Consider the following 15,003-nt stretch of genomic DNA (forward strand, 5'->3'; position numbering starts at 1 on the left):
GACTCTAGGTTATTTCCACCTTTCTAATTATAAAAAACACATGTGGGAGACAGTTCATATTTGAAAATACATACAAAACTCTGTAAGGATCCCTATAGAACAGATTGCTTGAAGACAAATTAGTGTATCAAGATACATATACATATACATTTTAGTTCTCACCAAATGATCTTGAAAAGAGGCAGCAAGCAATTTCTCTCCACTGCATCTCCATTTCCCCAAGTCCTTGCTCACACTGAGTATGCAATCTTTTAAGTCTTGTCAATGTGATAAACAACTCGCTACTGTAATTCTGAAAGTCTTTGGTTGCTAGCTCTGTCAGTCATCTTCTCTACGCTTAATAAATATCCGTATTTACTAACTTGCTCGTTCATATCTTTTCTCCCATCCTTTCAGGTGATTCTTTTCCTTGCTCTATTGCAGAATTCTCTCTGCATCAACATCAGTCTTTCTATAGTAACACATTTTATAGGAGTTTCCTGTTGCTTTTCCTGTTGTCTGAGATAATGTTTCAGCTTTGTTTATCACATCTTTTATTGCACAGAGATATTCTAAATTTGTATGTTGTCAAACATGTCAGACTCTTTTCTTTATATTTATTGAATATGAGATCTAGAGTTCATTCTTTTTTTTCAACTCTAGATCATAAGAGGAAACACCCAATGTTTTAAACTAGGTCTTAATGGGCATTCACGCCCTGCAGGATGGTTTTCTATAGATTAAAGGGGGTTTGTGATAAAACAATTTCAAGAAATAGTGGTTAAGACAAATACAAACCATGGATTTTTTTTTCTACTGCAGAGAAGTCTAGGGTTTTAATACTGTGAATCATCATGACATCTCTCTAGTTATAAGGACACAGGACATCACAACCTAGTCGGGCAAGGACCATTTTGATCAGGATGCACCAACCAGGTGTAAGAAAATTGGATGTCCTCAGGACCCAGCACAAAAGAGGAAAGGGTGATGGGGATGAGTGGGTTGGAAGCGATGAACCATTCTTACTCAGTTTTTATCATACTGTGTCAGCAAAAGGAAGCACATCTGCGGGCTGCACTCTCTCAAAATCCAAAGAGGCCCTCAAACTGTGGGTATAACTCAAGAAATACTTGTCTAAGCACTTGTAAGAAATAGGTTCTTTGTTCACCATTAGGCCAAAGATCACAGACCTCACAGAGACCTGGCTACGGATCACAACTCCCCAGCTGGTACCTGTATAAGACTGTGTCCACTTCATATGCCCAAGCTTTAGCATCATTAGGTTAGATAAAGAAGAATGATGTTATATAAAGTATATCATGGTGATGTTCAGCATAATAGCCCCGCTAAGGTAGACCAGGTCTCCCCACATCATAACTCCCATATACTGCTCCCATTCTCCAATACCTAGATGCAGTACATTATGACTCAACATAATTAAGATAAGATAACTTGCTCTCAGCAAGTTGAGGAAATCCAGAATGTGAATGTCTATGGAAGGGTTCTGGATTTGGGGATCTGAGCCTCACTTTGGAGGTGTAGAGTCATTCAACAGTGTCCACATCTCTAAGAGCAGACTCAGACCCAAACATCTATACATGGGAGCTCTCTAAGGAGCTGGAAAAGTTTAGCTGAAAGACCGCCCTTTCTGAGTTTCTAGGTTGGTAATAATTCAAACAGGCTGTGTAGCTGCTACCTCTGACGCACAGGAAGGTGGGCAAGTTCATCTTATCCAGTCATCCCCACCAAGCAATGGCAAGTTCTCTTGTTGAGTGGGGATAGTCTACTTGAAAAATTGGCCAAGACTACTGTCCAACCTAGCACCAATCAGAAGACTGCCAATGGCCTTCCCCTGGAATATCTGAGCTGATGATAGCAAGCAAGTGTTACTAAAACTACTACTAGGAAGAAAGAGGTCAGTCACCTAACTTATTGGAGACCTCTACTTGAGGCTTGTCTGAGGCCTGGAAACTGGAAACTGACAGGCTTTGTAGATCTGTAAGCCATCCAGGGACAGTAAAGATCAACTGTAACTCTTACTGCTACTTCCCTTATTCCTACTCTTACACATCAAATGATATTGTAGACTTTTCACTTTCATCCCATAGTGTTCCTGTTTTGTAGCATTGTTTTAAATACTCATACATAGATACAGTACCTATATACTCATGGAATAGGATTATTATTCCTAGGGTTTCCAGGTAGGAACCATTACTGGAAAGCTCCTATGCACCAAATACCTTACATGCAATAGCTCATTTAATTTTTACAACTATTCTGAATAGATACTGTCATCCCAATTTCAAGTGAGGAAACTGTCATATATAGGTGTTAAATAATTTGCTAGAAGCCATATAGTAACAAGCCAGGATGTGTCCCAGATGGCTCAGCTGACTCCTAACCAGCATGCTTTCCTACTGCCCTTCATGCTGAAGGAAAGACATTGTGTCTTGGCAAGTAGGGCATTTCTGTAGGAGACAGAAGGCTGACTTGGGGAAGAAATGGATTAAAACCATTCCTCTATTTTTTTCCTTTTCAGTTTTTGAAAAGAAGCATGGTTTTACTGACATCCCTAAAGTGAAGGACCTTCTTCAACAACCATTAAAAGAATGGCCATGAAGAAAATTTACCAGATTAATAAGCCATCTCATGACATCATCTGAATTTCCTTCCTTCCTCAAAAAGACTACTCAAGGTATAACTCTTGAGAAGAGATGCAACCCCAACTCAGTGCCTGTCTGTCCCAGACAGAAAGCATAGGGGGACACTGGAAATCAGCTCTGTCTAGATCATTGGTTCTCTATCTGTGGGTCACATCCCTTTCAGGGGTCAAACAACCCTCTCACAGGAGTTGCCTAGACTATCAGAAAACATGGATATTTATATTAAGAGTCATAATAATAGCAAAATTACAGTAATGGAGTAGCAACAAAATAATTTTTATGGTCTTGGGGTCACCACATCATGAGGAACTGTATTAAAGGGTCGTGGCATTAGTAAAGTTGAGAACCACTGCTCTAGATGGACATGACTAGAGCTAACCACCTTGGCCTGGGAGAAAACAGTGGAAACAATACCAAACAATTGATCTCCAAACTCGGAGATGTTTGTATGCTCAGTGTTTCCAGGTATACATTATTCCTACCCCCACCAGTGGCCAGCATTGCTACCAGGCAGACGCAGACTTACTTCCAAACAGGGTATGTGTAGGAGGAATACACAATTACAAAACAAAGCCTGACATCTTTCTGGTCCCAGAGCTAAACACTAGTCTCTCCCTGCCAAGTTTCAAACCATTTAGTTCAGCCAGAAGACAGATGGTCAAGGTCCGTGGAAATAGAGAACACCACAGCCCTGCCACATGAAGACTCTTCCCTTAGAGATACTGAGCTGTCCTGGAAAAGAGCAGATGTGCTGCTGTCTCCAGGTTTGCTCACTGATTGAGTCCTTGGGTGTGAATCCAGACGGCATACAATTAGAGCTGAGGCTCCTGGCTACCATCAAATCATTGCCAAACCACCGTATCCTTTCATTAAACAGTATGTACATCCTGGTTTAGGCACTGAGAAGAGAACCAGAGTACTTTTGAACATGTGCTTTTTCTACGTTTTCTTCAATTCGGTATCCTGTTGGCCACCCCCGAAGTTGGCAGGAAGCAGTAAGACTCTGTGTTTAAAGTAGCAGAGCACAGGCTAGTGATGTAGCTCAGCCATAGAACTCTCGTCTAATAGGGTCAGGGCCAAGGGCTGGATCCTTAGCTAGGGGAGCAGAGATGAGGACAAGTAGAAGCAGCCCACAGTAGCAGCATGAGAAGGCAGGCCAGCTGCCCTCAAGTCCAAAGGAAGTCTGGAGTCTGCTTTATGGGCTCCTATTTTCTAACCAGCAAACTGAAAAGAATACAGTTGCCTAACCATTTAGTGTTGAAGACTACATTAAAAAACAAACAAGTGCTGGGCGGTGGTGGCGCACACCTTTAATCCCAGCACTTGGGAGGCAGAGGCAGACGGATTTCTGAGTTCAAGGCCAGCCTGGTCTACAGAGTGAGTTCCAGGACAGCCAGGGCTACAGAGAGAAACCCTGTCTCAAAAAGCAAAAACAAAAACAAAAAAACCCTGAACTATTAGTATTAGTATTACAGCTTTGGGTTGGGACAAGTTTTCATAACTGCCTGCCATCGAATCTGTCATTCCCAAACATTACCCCAAGTATGCAATATGTGATTGAGAAATAGGACAACATTAATCACTAATCACCTGAAAACCTGGAAGAGAATTCTCATTTTTTAAAATATATTTATTCTTACTTTGTGTGCATTGGTGTTCCATCTGCATGTATATCTGTCTGTGTGAGGGTGTCTAATCCCCTGGAACTAGAGTTACCAGAAGTTGTGAGCTGCCATGTGGGTGCTGGGAATTGAACCTGGGTCCTCTTGAAGACTAGCAAGTGATCTTAACCACTGAGCCATCCCCAAATCCTGCCCCCCTTTTTTCTGTTAGTACAGAATATTATTTCCCTGTCTTGAATTCATGTTGTAACCTGTGAGCCACTTCTCAACAATGAACTACTTATTTCTTTCCTGTTAGTTTCGACATTTGGACATTTTACACCAATTTGAAAGGGGAAGCAGAGTTGTTCTAAAGCATCCTGCCCTCGTGACTGTGAACATCTGCCCATCTTTCTCTTGTGTAGCTTTCCTCTGCCTCTTGCCATAAAGATTCGGACCTTCAGTGGGGCTATTCTACACCACTGCTGGTGGTAGTAGTATTGATGCCACTCGGCTCTTCTGTAGCGTTCATCCAAATCCAATAGCAAGTTTTTCATAGCTGTGGCTAAGTCACTCAACCCCTGTGAGTCTTCTTTTGCTCATCTTAAAAGCAGAGATGGACTCTTTGCATTACAAGGTGTTGCTAGAAAGATCAAAGGAGCTAACAATATCTGTAAGGTTTTTACTCTACAGTGTGACATGTAATCAATGATAAGACACAAAAGAACCAAACCCAAACACAGTAGGAACAAGACAGAAGCCAAACACTGGCAGCAACTGGGGGCAGGAATTGGGGATGGCTCAGTGGTTAAGATCACTTGCTAGTCTTCAAGAGGACCCAGGTTCAATTCCCAGCACCCACATGGCAGCTCACAACTTTCGGTAAGTCTAGTTCCAGGGGATTAGACACCCTCACACAGACAGATATTCATGACACCAAAAAGTGTTTGAACATTGACTGTTGCCAGAGTATCCCTGCCCTCCTGGACTGTCCAACAGCTGTCAGCTTGAGTGTCAGAAAGCATGCAAGATAGCAAGGTATTTACTACAGCTATTCATTTAGTTCTACCGAGACCATTAAAATGGGCATTATGCAATATCATAATTTTGAAAAGGTGGCAGTTTGTCACCAAAGTCCCTTAATTCACAGTGCAGCTACATGTAGATCATGTGTACTGCTGAGCCTGTCAACTCCCCTCACTTTCATCAATCCTGGAGAGACACAGTCTGTGTATACAGACGCTATTTCTGAAAATACTCAGAAGCATTTAGCCCAAATCATTCCTGCGGTATAGAGAAGAACATTGACTTTGGACTTGGGAGCCTTTATGGGTTCAGATTCTAGTTCCTCCTCTTTAGACAGGTCTAATCTGAAATGAGATTATTAATTTATCAGCTTCTATGAACACTGGGGACTGTGGATCCCTGCAAATATCTGGTTAGATTAAGAACACTGTAGGTAAAGAGCCCAGCTCTATGCAGGGAATACAGATTAGGCACTCAGTCCATGGAAGGCATTTGCATTGTTTTTTTTCCCCTACTCTGAACAACTGGCTTTAAATTAACTTTGTGGTTTTGAGTGAATTGTTGCCATGTCAACAAAGGATAAAGAAAACCACTGAAAATACCACACAGAGCCAGATGTGCCTTAGGAACAGAGAATAACTTGCTTAGGTCCCAGAATTCACAATGGACAAAGCCAAGATTTGAACCAGACCCATGTCACTTATACCTAAAGCAGTCACAACTGATGGTTCCTGCTGTGTCTGCCCAGCTGGAAGTGCTCCATTTGAACCGGGAATGTCAACTGTGAGTATTCTCACACCATGACACAGACTTCCCTATGGGGCCAACAGGATAGAAGCCATTTCTCAATTGGGATTCTCTCTTTCTAGATAACTCTAATTTATGTCAAGTTGACCAAAACTAGCCAGCATAATGACTAACAATTATTTAAGCTAAATGACATCACAGGCCAGTGTTTCATGTTTTCCAAAGTATCCTTACAACTTCACATTTTTTTTTACAAAAGAAAAAACCCTGGGGGCTGGAGAGATGGCTCAGCGGTTAAGAGTACCGACTGCTCTTCCAAAGGTCCTGAGTTCAAATCCCAGCAACCACATGGTGGCTCACAACCATCTGTAATGAGATCTGACGCCCTCTTCTGGTGAGTCAGAAGACAGCTACAGTGTACTTAGATATAATAATGAATAAATTTAAAAAAAAAAAAAAAGAAAAAAAAAGAAAAAACCCAAGGCCTAGAAAATGAGGTGGTATGCTTAATGCTGAGGGTTACATGCTCGTGTGCAGAAGACTGAGGATTCCCAATTCCTCTCAGGCTTCTCAGTGTTAGTTACAGCTCTCTCCCCCACTGCGAAGCTCATAGACTATAGATAGACCACTCCTTGTGTAGGGTTTGCCAGCATGAACTTGACCTCTCTCCTATGTGTAGCCCATCCCTCACACCATAAAACGGACTTACATTCTCTTCCAAGGTACTGCTCTTAATACTGGAGATGACTGGAGATGACTCTAAATGCCTCCTGATAACTTTTCAGCAGCTACATAAATAGTCAGGAAGTACCTTTGACACTATGCAAATCCCCAAAGCTAAGTTTGGCCCTTGGAACAAATTCTAAAATGAGATAAAGCCCCTTTGCATGGCTCAGGGGTGACAGTCTTGGGAAGAAACAGTGTGATCTGGGAAAGTGGGCTTTTTAAGTCTACCCAGACACAACGAGAACTGGACTAAAATGACTTATGCACCAACCGTAACAATCACATTAGCTTTCTGTAGTTGTGTAGCATTTTATAATCTGTTCTTTTGTAGACAGTGTTTCTTGCAACCTCATCGAACAGTAAAGTTTTATATGTGAAGAAACAGAGAGGCTGAGATGTTGCATGTTTGACATAATAAGGTTGTACAGTTCTTAAAGAACATCTTCCTAAACCCAGGCTTCGTCAGGGAGGTGCTCACTCAGCCCTCTCTGCCTCCTCAATGCGCGTATCATTCCTTTCTTCCTTCTCTCCCTACATTCCCAATCCCTCTCCTTTTCTTTTCTTCTCTCACGAGATATCTGCAGCTCATCACAAGGAATCAGGTATAAAAACTGGACAAAATAGGTCTCGATGGTCTCTCTCTCTCTTTCTCTGTCTCTCTGTCTCTGTCTCTCTGTCTCTGTCTCTCTGTCTCTGTCTCTGTCTCTCTCTGTCTCTGTCTCTGTCTCTCTCTCTCTTTCTCTTTCTCTTTCTCCATGGCCCCTTTACAAAGTCTTTGAGCCCCTTATGCTCCATTCCACCATCCTCCAAATGGCATTCTCTGTTTGCTCATCATCTTTCTTTTTTTCCCTCCAGCATCTTCCCTGGAGACTCTCATGATAACTGGCTACCCTTAGCCCTCACTGGGATCCTGCCCCTACTTTTGCTCCTACTGCTATGCAGCTTCTATGTGATACAGGCCAGGGTGGGAGATGATGAGTTCAAACCCTGCCACATTTCAGGATATCTCTGATCCAGTTACCCATTTTGTTATGGCGAGGTTCCTAGGAATATAGAAGCTATTCTTTTAAGTAGCAAAGGGAATATTGGAAAGATTTTTTTTTAAATCTGGCAAAATGGAAAGGAATTTTAAAACTGTGAAGTTGGTGGTCCTAACTAATCCCAAGGACATGCGTATCCATGGATGAATGAATGGTGTCAAACACAGTGGAATGCAACTGTTGGAGCCTTGTTTTCAGAGCTGGACAGGAGAATCTGAATCCTGGCTCTCCCACTTGAAACCCATGTGGTTTCCAGCAGTGAAGATTCGGGAAAGGCACATCAGCTGGCTTCACTTCAGCTTCTACATCAATGTTGAGCGTTCGTTCACTCCCAGTTTTTTTCTAGGTGCTAATACCAGGGCTCTCCGAGGTGCTATGGATACATAACTCAGAGACCTCTCTAATACCCACGGGTTCTCAATATCCACGAAACTAAACAAAACCAAGGCAGTGATTCCCAAGGTCCGCTTGTCTTAAAATCTTTGGGGGAATTTTCTAACCCCATCCCACCCCCACTCCCACCTCATCATCCTAGCCCCTCTCTGTACCAAAACCCACTGATTACCATTACTAGGCCTCCGAATTTACTAAAGGTATAATGCGCATCATTGTGTTACCCAAGGCATCAACAGCAAACAACCCCTGGTCAGATGCTACTCCCTCTGCCTCTCCACCTCCTTTCTTCCTGAATGCTTCTTTCCCATTATTTCTAACCGGAGGCTAGGCAATCCTGAGTAAGGACAGGCAGTGTGGCTATTTAAATTAGCAATTAAAGCTATCATGCGTTTTTAAAGAAGCGATCTGCATTAAATCATTGATCCAAAAGTCAGTAAAACATAAATCATTGGAAAAAAAAAAAAAACAAAAAACCAACCATTGACCCAGATAAACGTGCTTGGCTTTTCTCTATTAAGAAAACATCAAGCTGACCTCCTCCGCAGCCAGTACTTGGGAGTTAATGCTACGAAACTCACAAGCTGCTGTCCCCCCAAACCCCCACAACACAGGGGAAGCCATTAAGATGTCTACAGTCTTGGAACCATGGTTAGATGACACATCCTCTGTTTTATCCAGCGAGGAGACTCTTTAATCCCCAAGCGATACCTGAATTGATGGCATTGGGAATTAAAAGCAGAGTATCAGAGCTTTGGTGGGGAAGACCATCACCTTCCTGCCTCAGCATCAGAAGTAGCCATGTTTAGCTTCTTTCAATCTAGATAAGACAAGCTCCAGGGCTATTCTAAAGGGAGCTACTGGGACATCCAAGTGAAACAAACGATAAATAAGTTCCCTCCCACCAGTGGGGGCCTTGGTCCTCATGATCCTAAAAGCAGGTTGCCAGCTAGCTCAGGCTTCAAACTGACATCAGACAAAAGTGAACGGTTCGCAGGACAGAGCGCTCTGTCAGTATTGGGTGGCCAGTGGGGAGCACAGAGGAATCTTGTAGCGTGAACCAACCTGCAAAAGGATGGTGGTCTTGTACTGACTTTTCATCAGGTTGTTGATAGATTCGAAGAGCCGTCTCATGGATTCTTCAAACTCCATCTGCTCTTTGCCTTCGTAAAGCCTGTGAGAAGACATCTGGGTCATTTCTCAAGCCAGCTGGCAGGACGTCTGAAAGCGGCACACTAGCCACAACCTCCCTGTCCAGTAAATGAAAATGGGTGGGAGGTAAAGGCTGGGGAGAGGGAGGGGCCGGCATTTTAGCTATCCTGAGAGGAACCTCGGCGCTGAGCACTGGACAGATACCGTTGGACTCACGGAGCATTAGAAGCATGCCCCTCTTCCTCTATCCTTCTTTTACCTTGAAGAACCACAAAGAAAGGAGTGTTATCTGAGCTGAAGACCTTGGATTTTCAAAGTCTCCTGGATACCCCAAGGAGAAATATTTTCAAGTACGCTATTCCTTCCACTTAGCCACCACCTTCTGGTCACTTGAATTCCTACAGCCAGTCCTGGGGTCAGGGACAAATGCTTGCCTGCCCCCTCAATTCTGCCTCCTTATTATGTACTTCAAAATTGTATTTCTCTGATTGTAAAGACCTGATGTTATCAGTGTAAAACCTAGTGTTAACATAGCAGAAACGTGTAGTTTACAAAACAGAGCGTCATTCCTCTGACCAAGGAGATCAGCTACTGTGAACACGGTGGTGTTTGCGCTTCCAAAGACTCAGGTCCTCTCCTAATACAGATGTGGGCTGCTGCCTGGAAGCTACTCCCTCACCGAATCTGAGCCCCTTCCCCCAGCCTAGGAGCCTCACTCAGCCCAGAGCTGCTCCAAACAAGCTTTTATCGGCAAGCATGAAATATCCACAGCCTAATCTGTGGCATCCAGTGTGATGTGCACACAAGAACACTCTTGTCCTCAGCCCAGATAAAGAGCACCTCTCCTGTCACAGCCCACACGTCAGGAACCAGCCTGAGCCTGTTCTGCTAAAGGTGCTTTCCTGAGATAAAGCTCTGACACACTTAAAGGGTTTGTTTGCTCCCTGTGCCTAACAGGCTAACCAATCACAGCCACTTCACGACTGTCTCTGTGAAATCTCCACCTGCCCCTCACCAGCTTCTTCCTATCTTTCTGGATCTCAGCTTGCCTCCTTCAGCTAGACTCTCTCTCTCTCTGTCTCTCTGTCTCTCTGTCTCTCTGTCTCTCTGTCTCTCTGTCTCTCTGTCTCTCTCTGTCTTTGTCTCTCTCTCTCTCTCTCTCACTCACTCTCCCCTCTCTCTCTCACTCTCACTCTCCCTCTCCCTCTCTCTCTTTGTGTGTGTGTGTGTGTGCCTCTGTCTCTGTGTGTCTGTCTGTCTGTCTGCCTCTGTCTCTGTCTCTATGTGTGTGTGTGTGTGTGTGTGTGTGTGTGTGTGTGTGTGTGTGCTATCACCTCTGTCTCTATCCCCCATCTCCTTTTGTTCCCTCTGGCCCTCTTTTTCTAAGGCCATAGATCTCTTTGTGCCCTTGTCTGTCTCTCTTCCTCACTTCCTTCCCTACTGGCTCATCTCTTAATCTTTCTGATGCCCATAGATGCCTGGAAATCATCAATAAACTACATCACCCTGGCTCTTTCTGGTCATCTGTATACTGAGTTTGTGTTCTCTCTCTCTCTCTCTCTCTCTCTCTCTCTCTCTCTCTCTCTCTCTCTTTCTCTCTCTCTCTCTCTGCCTCATTTAACCCATTGTCTTGGCTGCCAGCATATCTGCACAGATGTGTTCTCTCCATAAGGCATCCTCCCCTGTATCTGTATATGTGATGGAAGTGGTTTCGAGCAGGTCATCTTCATGAACCCGTCTGCTCCTTTCACAAAGATGTTTCTAGCCACATTTTTTTCTGCTGAATGACCTGTCCACCCCTCCCTCAATAACTGAGTGGTCACATAGAAGTCCCATCCTCTGCCTGTGGGTTTTGGCATTTTTATTAAGGAAAAAAATTACAATAGGCTTCTTTGGGACTGGACAGATTACTTAAGATGGTTAAAAGCACTCGCCGCTCTTACAGAGGTCCTGGGTTCAGTTCCCAGCATCCTCTGTTGAAAATATCTGTAACTTCAGTTCCAGGGGACCAAATGCCTTCTGATCCCTAGGGACACTGCACACATGTGGTAAACTAACATACATGCAAGCAAAATAGTCATACATATAACATATAAATAAATCTGTTTTTAAAGGGGTTTTGTTGAGTCATCTTAAATACCAGGACCTTAGGGGAAATGTTCATAAATTCCCCTGAAGAAATCCTGGAGACTATTTGTGTTCCCAGTTAATGCATTTCATTAAGTCTATTTGAGCTTCGTAAGTTGTAGTATAACTGCCCTTATGATAAACTTCCTTTTTGCATAGGCCAGCCCTAGTTGCTTTTGTCTCAGCTTCTCTGTAGGCAGAACTTCAATGAATGCAGCTTTTTCTTGCAGTTCTCTGGGATTTGGTTCAAAGCCAAGAGCTCTTGGGAAGCCTAATAAGTTGTTAGCTTGTATCTTAACTGGACAAATGAAGAGGCAAGGGCCAGAGTGGAAAAATGACTCAGAGTCACCTTCACTGAGCTAGGGAGGACGAGGGACTTTCAGCACAAACCAAGGACTTCCACCTGAACACTGTCTTTGTAGAACACTGATTTTTGCTCCCCCCAGCAAGAGATGTGATTCACTCGGGGTTGAGGGATGTACTCATGGCTTGAACCAGTACTCAGCATTCTTTTCCTATACTCTGGGAGTATAACCATAAACGGTAAGGCAAAGATACTAATCCCATGAAGCAAAGAGTTGGGGCCCTGGCCACAATGGGAATCTCATCTGCTCCTTTTACGTATATCAAAGAGAAGTATCTATGTACCACACTCAAGCCAGAGATAGAAACAGGTCCTGTACATACCTGGCTTTCACCAGGGTTGTAAAGTGAGATGTATCAATGTAGGCAACAGCTGGGATGGAAGATCTTGCTACACATGAGAAGAAAGGAATGTACTTCCTGGAAATGGCTTTGTGGTAGAGTCATATTCTTCCATATACTGGCAAAAACAAAAATCTACTTTTCTGGACTCTTAGTCCCTTTATTGATAAAATGGAAGATATAATGTTCCTGCAAAGGTTTTTTTCCCCAAATTTATTTATTTATTTATTTATTTATTTACTTATAATGTATGTGAGTGTTTTGCCTGTATGTATGTACCTCTTGTGTACCTGTTTTACTTGGAGGCCAGAAGAGAGCATCAGATCTCATGGAACTGGAGTTACAGACTGTTGTGAGACATCATGTAGGTGCTGAGAATGTGGATGTTCTAAAACAGCAGCCGGTGCTCTGAACCACTGAGTCCCACAAAAGTTACTTATTTAGAATATTTTAAAGAGAGAGAGAGAGAGAGAGAGAGAGAAAGAGAGAGAGAGATAGAGAGACAGAGAGACAGAGAGACAGAGACAGAGAGACAGAGATGTGTTTTGGGTGCTTAATATTTTAGCTGGTACTTAATAAGTGCCTAACTAAACACCAGCCATCATTGTTGTTCAACAGATGTGCTCTTGTTGGCAAGCTATGATTTGAGCGTAAATAAGTAAATAGAATATTTCAAGTAATTCAGGACTAAGGAAAAAAGACATAGGAGATTTAGACTCTATGGAAGTGTCAACCAGATGAGAGTGAGGCAGTTAGGCATCAGGGTGTTCCCTGAGAAGTCTGAAGGGAAAACCAAAAAAGCCCTGTGTAGCTGAGATGCTGTGATGATGGCCTTCAAACCAAGGGCACAGCAGAATGACTCTATATCATCATTTCTGGTCCTCACTCTGTGTCATCACTTCATGGAGGAAAATGTTTCTTTTTCTGGCTTAGAACACTTAGAAAGATGCATCTGGAACTAGCTGACTCTGCCAGGGAACAAATTATTGAAGGGCCCCTGGGGCCCTGACCACAAGGAACACTGAAGCAGCTTGGGAGGTTGGGCTGCCAGGTGTGCACTCTATCCAGAGCCAGCACTGCAGCTCCTGGGCTTGTGTAACCAGTGCAGCATGCTGGGAGACACTGCACAGCTGAGCACTCATTAAATGCAACAGGGCCCCATATGGTGTGCACAGAGCTTGTACCACCTCTTCTGTGGGGACATAAAGCCTCGACATAGATGCAACATCCCGGGTCCTAAACATCAGCCCAGAACAAGGAACCTAAGCAAAGCAGCCTCGGGCTGGGGAAAGACAAAGGGAGAGGGCCTGTTTCTTTCTATATCTCAAACATTTGTAGATGCTCTGACTAAACCATCCTTTCAAGCAATTCCCCAACAGCTTCCCAACTCTCTGAGGGAATATGGATCATTAGAGAAGGCTTTCCAGGTTCCAAGCTCTGCTCAGTCTGTCACTTACTGAGGTGGTGACCCAGGGTCTGTTTTCTTAACTAGTGAAATAACACTGCTCCAGAGGGTTCTTCTAAACACCAAACGTAAATGGAGGATCCTGTGGCCCAAAGTGGGACATGGATAAGGTGCTTCAGATGTAGAATACTTTCTGAAGTCGCAGCATATAAATGATGAGATATCTTGGGCTAGACAGGAAAGTCATTTACAATCCATCTAAACTTTATACACAAAGTGTGAAAGTATTTTTACACACCACTTCAAATAATTCTGTATAGAAAACCAAGTTTGGACATGGAATTTTCCACATGCAGAGCCAGGTTAGCACTAAGAAAATTTTGGATTTTGGAGCATTTGAGATTTCAGAAGTTAGGATGACGGACTCTCTGCACCACAATATGCATATAAAACCAGTCAAAAGCATAGTGTACAGTTGGCAAATACTACTTGTAATTGCCAACCCGCTCCAGTTTCTCTCTGGATCCATCTTTGGCAGCTTCCTGACTCTTACAGAGAAAGAGGTCAGTATTTCCGTGAAGCCTGCCCCTCGCTGAGCACATGCCACGTGCCAGGCAGAGCCCTGGAGACTAATGAGGAAAAAGTAACAGGGAGAGCTCACACGGGAGAGCCCACACGTCTATCACTGACCACCATCCACTGTGGAAAAAGCAGACAATAAAAGTCCGACAGGCACTGTGCTGTTTCTCTCGTATACACTGGCCCATTTGACAAGACCTGTCAGCATCTGTAATCACACATGGGAAAAAAGAAAGAGGGGTTTAAGGAAATGGGAGGGAGCCTGAGCTCTGGAAGACGCCGCCACCTCCTGGGTAACTCCTCTCTCTCTCTCTCTCTCTCTCTCTCTCTCTGCCTTCATGTCTGCTCCTATGTTACCACCCACCACCGCCGTTGTGTTCCACCTCTTCTCCTTGGCAGTACCAGAAATGCACCCCCAAGTTTAGCCCTCTGTTCAGAACCCTTCCTATTAATCACCCTATTACATTCTTGCTTTAATTTTTTTTTCTTGGCAAGACACACACCTCACATTTCACAGGAGTCCGGCGGGGGGGAGATTAAATTAATTGAAAGCTTTTTAAGTGAAAAAAAATCTATTTAAAATGATTTCATGATCTTTTATAGAGCCAGGTAAGTTAATCAAACAGTGAGATCACTATACCATTTTGTTATCTTGCACACAAGGTCAGAATACTTTTGTGCCCCACGATAGTACACCAGGCACTCAGTGGATATTGAAGAGAGCTGCCTCCTTACGGTGCGTTCCCGTGTTGACTGAAACACACTCAATACACCATTCATTCCCAGCACCATAACACGTTGTTTTTCATGATTACTTGTATGTCTGCTTTCTCCGCTACTATAGAATTCCCAGGACAAAC

At 43.5% G+C, this 15,003-nt stretch overlaps 1 protein-coding gene across 1 annotated transcript in view; it reads right to left on the reverse strand.

Moving 5' to 3' along the window:
• Dock2 (dedicator of cytokinesis 2) overlaps positions 1–15,003 on the reverse strand; it is a 416,864-nt gene that overhangs the window by 285,638 nt on the left and 116,223 nt on the right. Inside the window, exon 23 of the mRNA XM_031350584.1 lies at positions 9,241–9,349. Within this exon, the coding sequence (XP_031206444.1) occupies positions 9,241–9,349 (109 nt within the window). The remainder of the gene's footprint in view (positions 1–9,240; positions 9,350–15,003) is intronic.

Source organism: Mastomys coucha, unplaced genomic scaffold (genome assembly GCF_008632895.1).
Source record: "Mastomys coucha isolate ucsf_1 unplaced genomic scaffold, UCSF_Mcou_1 pScaffold5, whole genome shotgun sequence".
Classification (NCBI taxonomy): domain Eukaryota; kingdom Metazoa; phylum Chordata; class Mammalia; order Rodentia; family Muridae; genus Mastomys; species Mastomys coucha.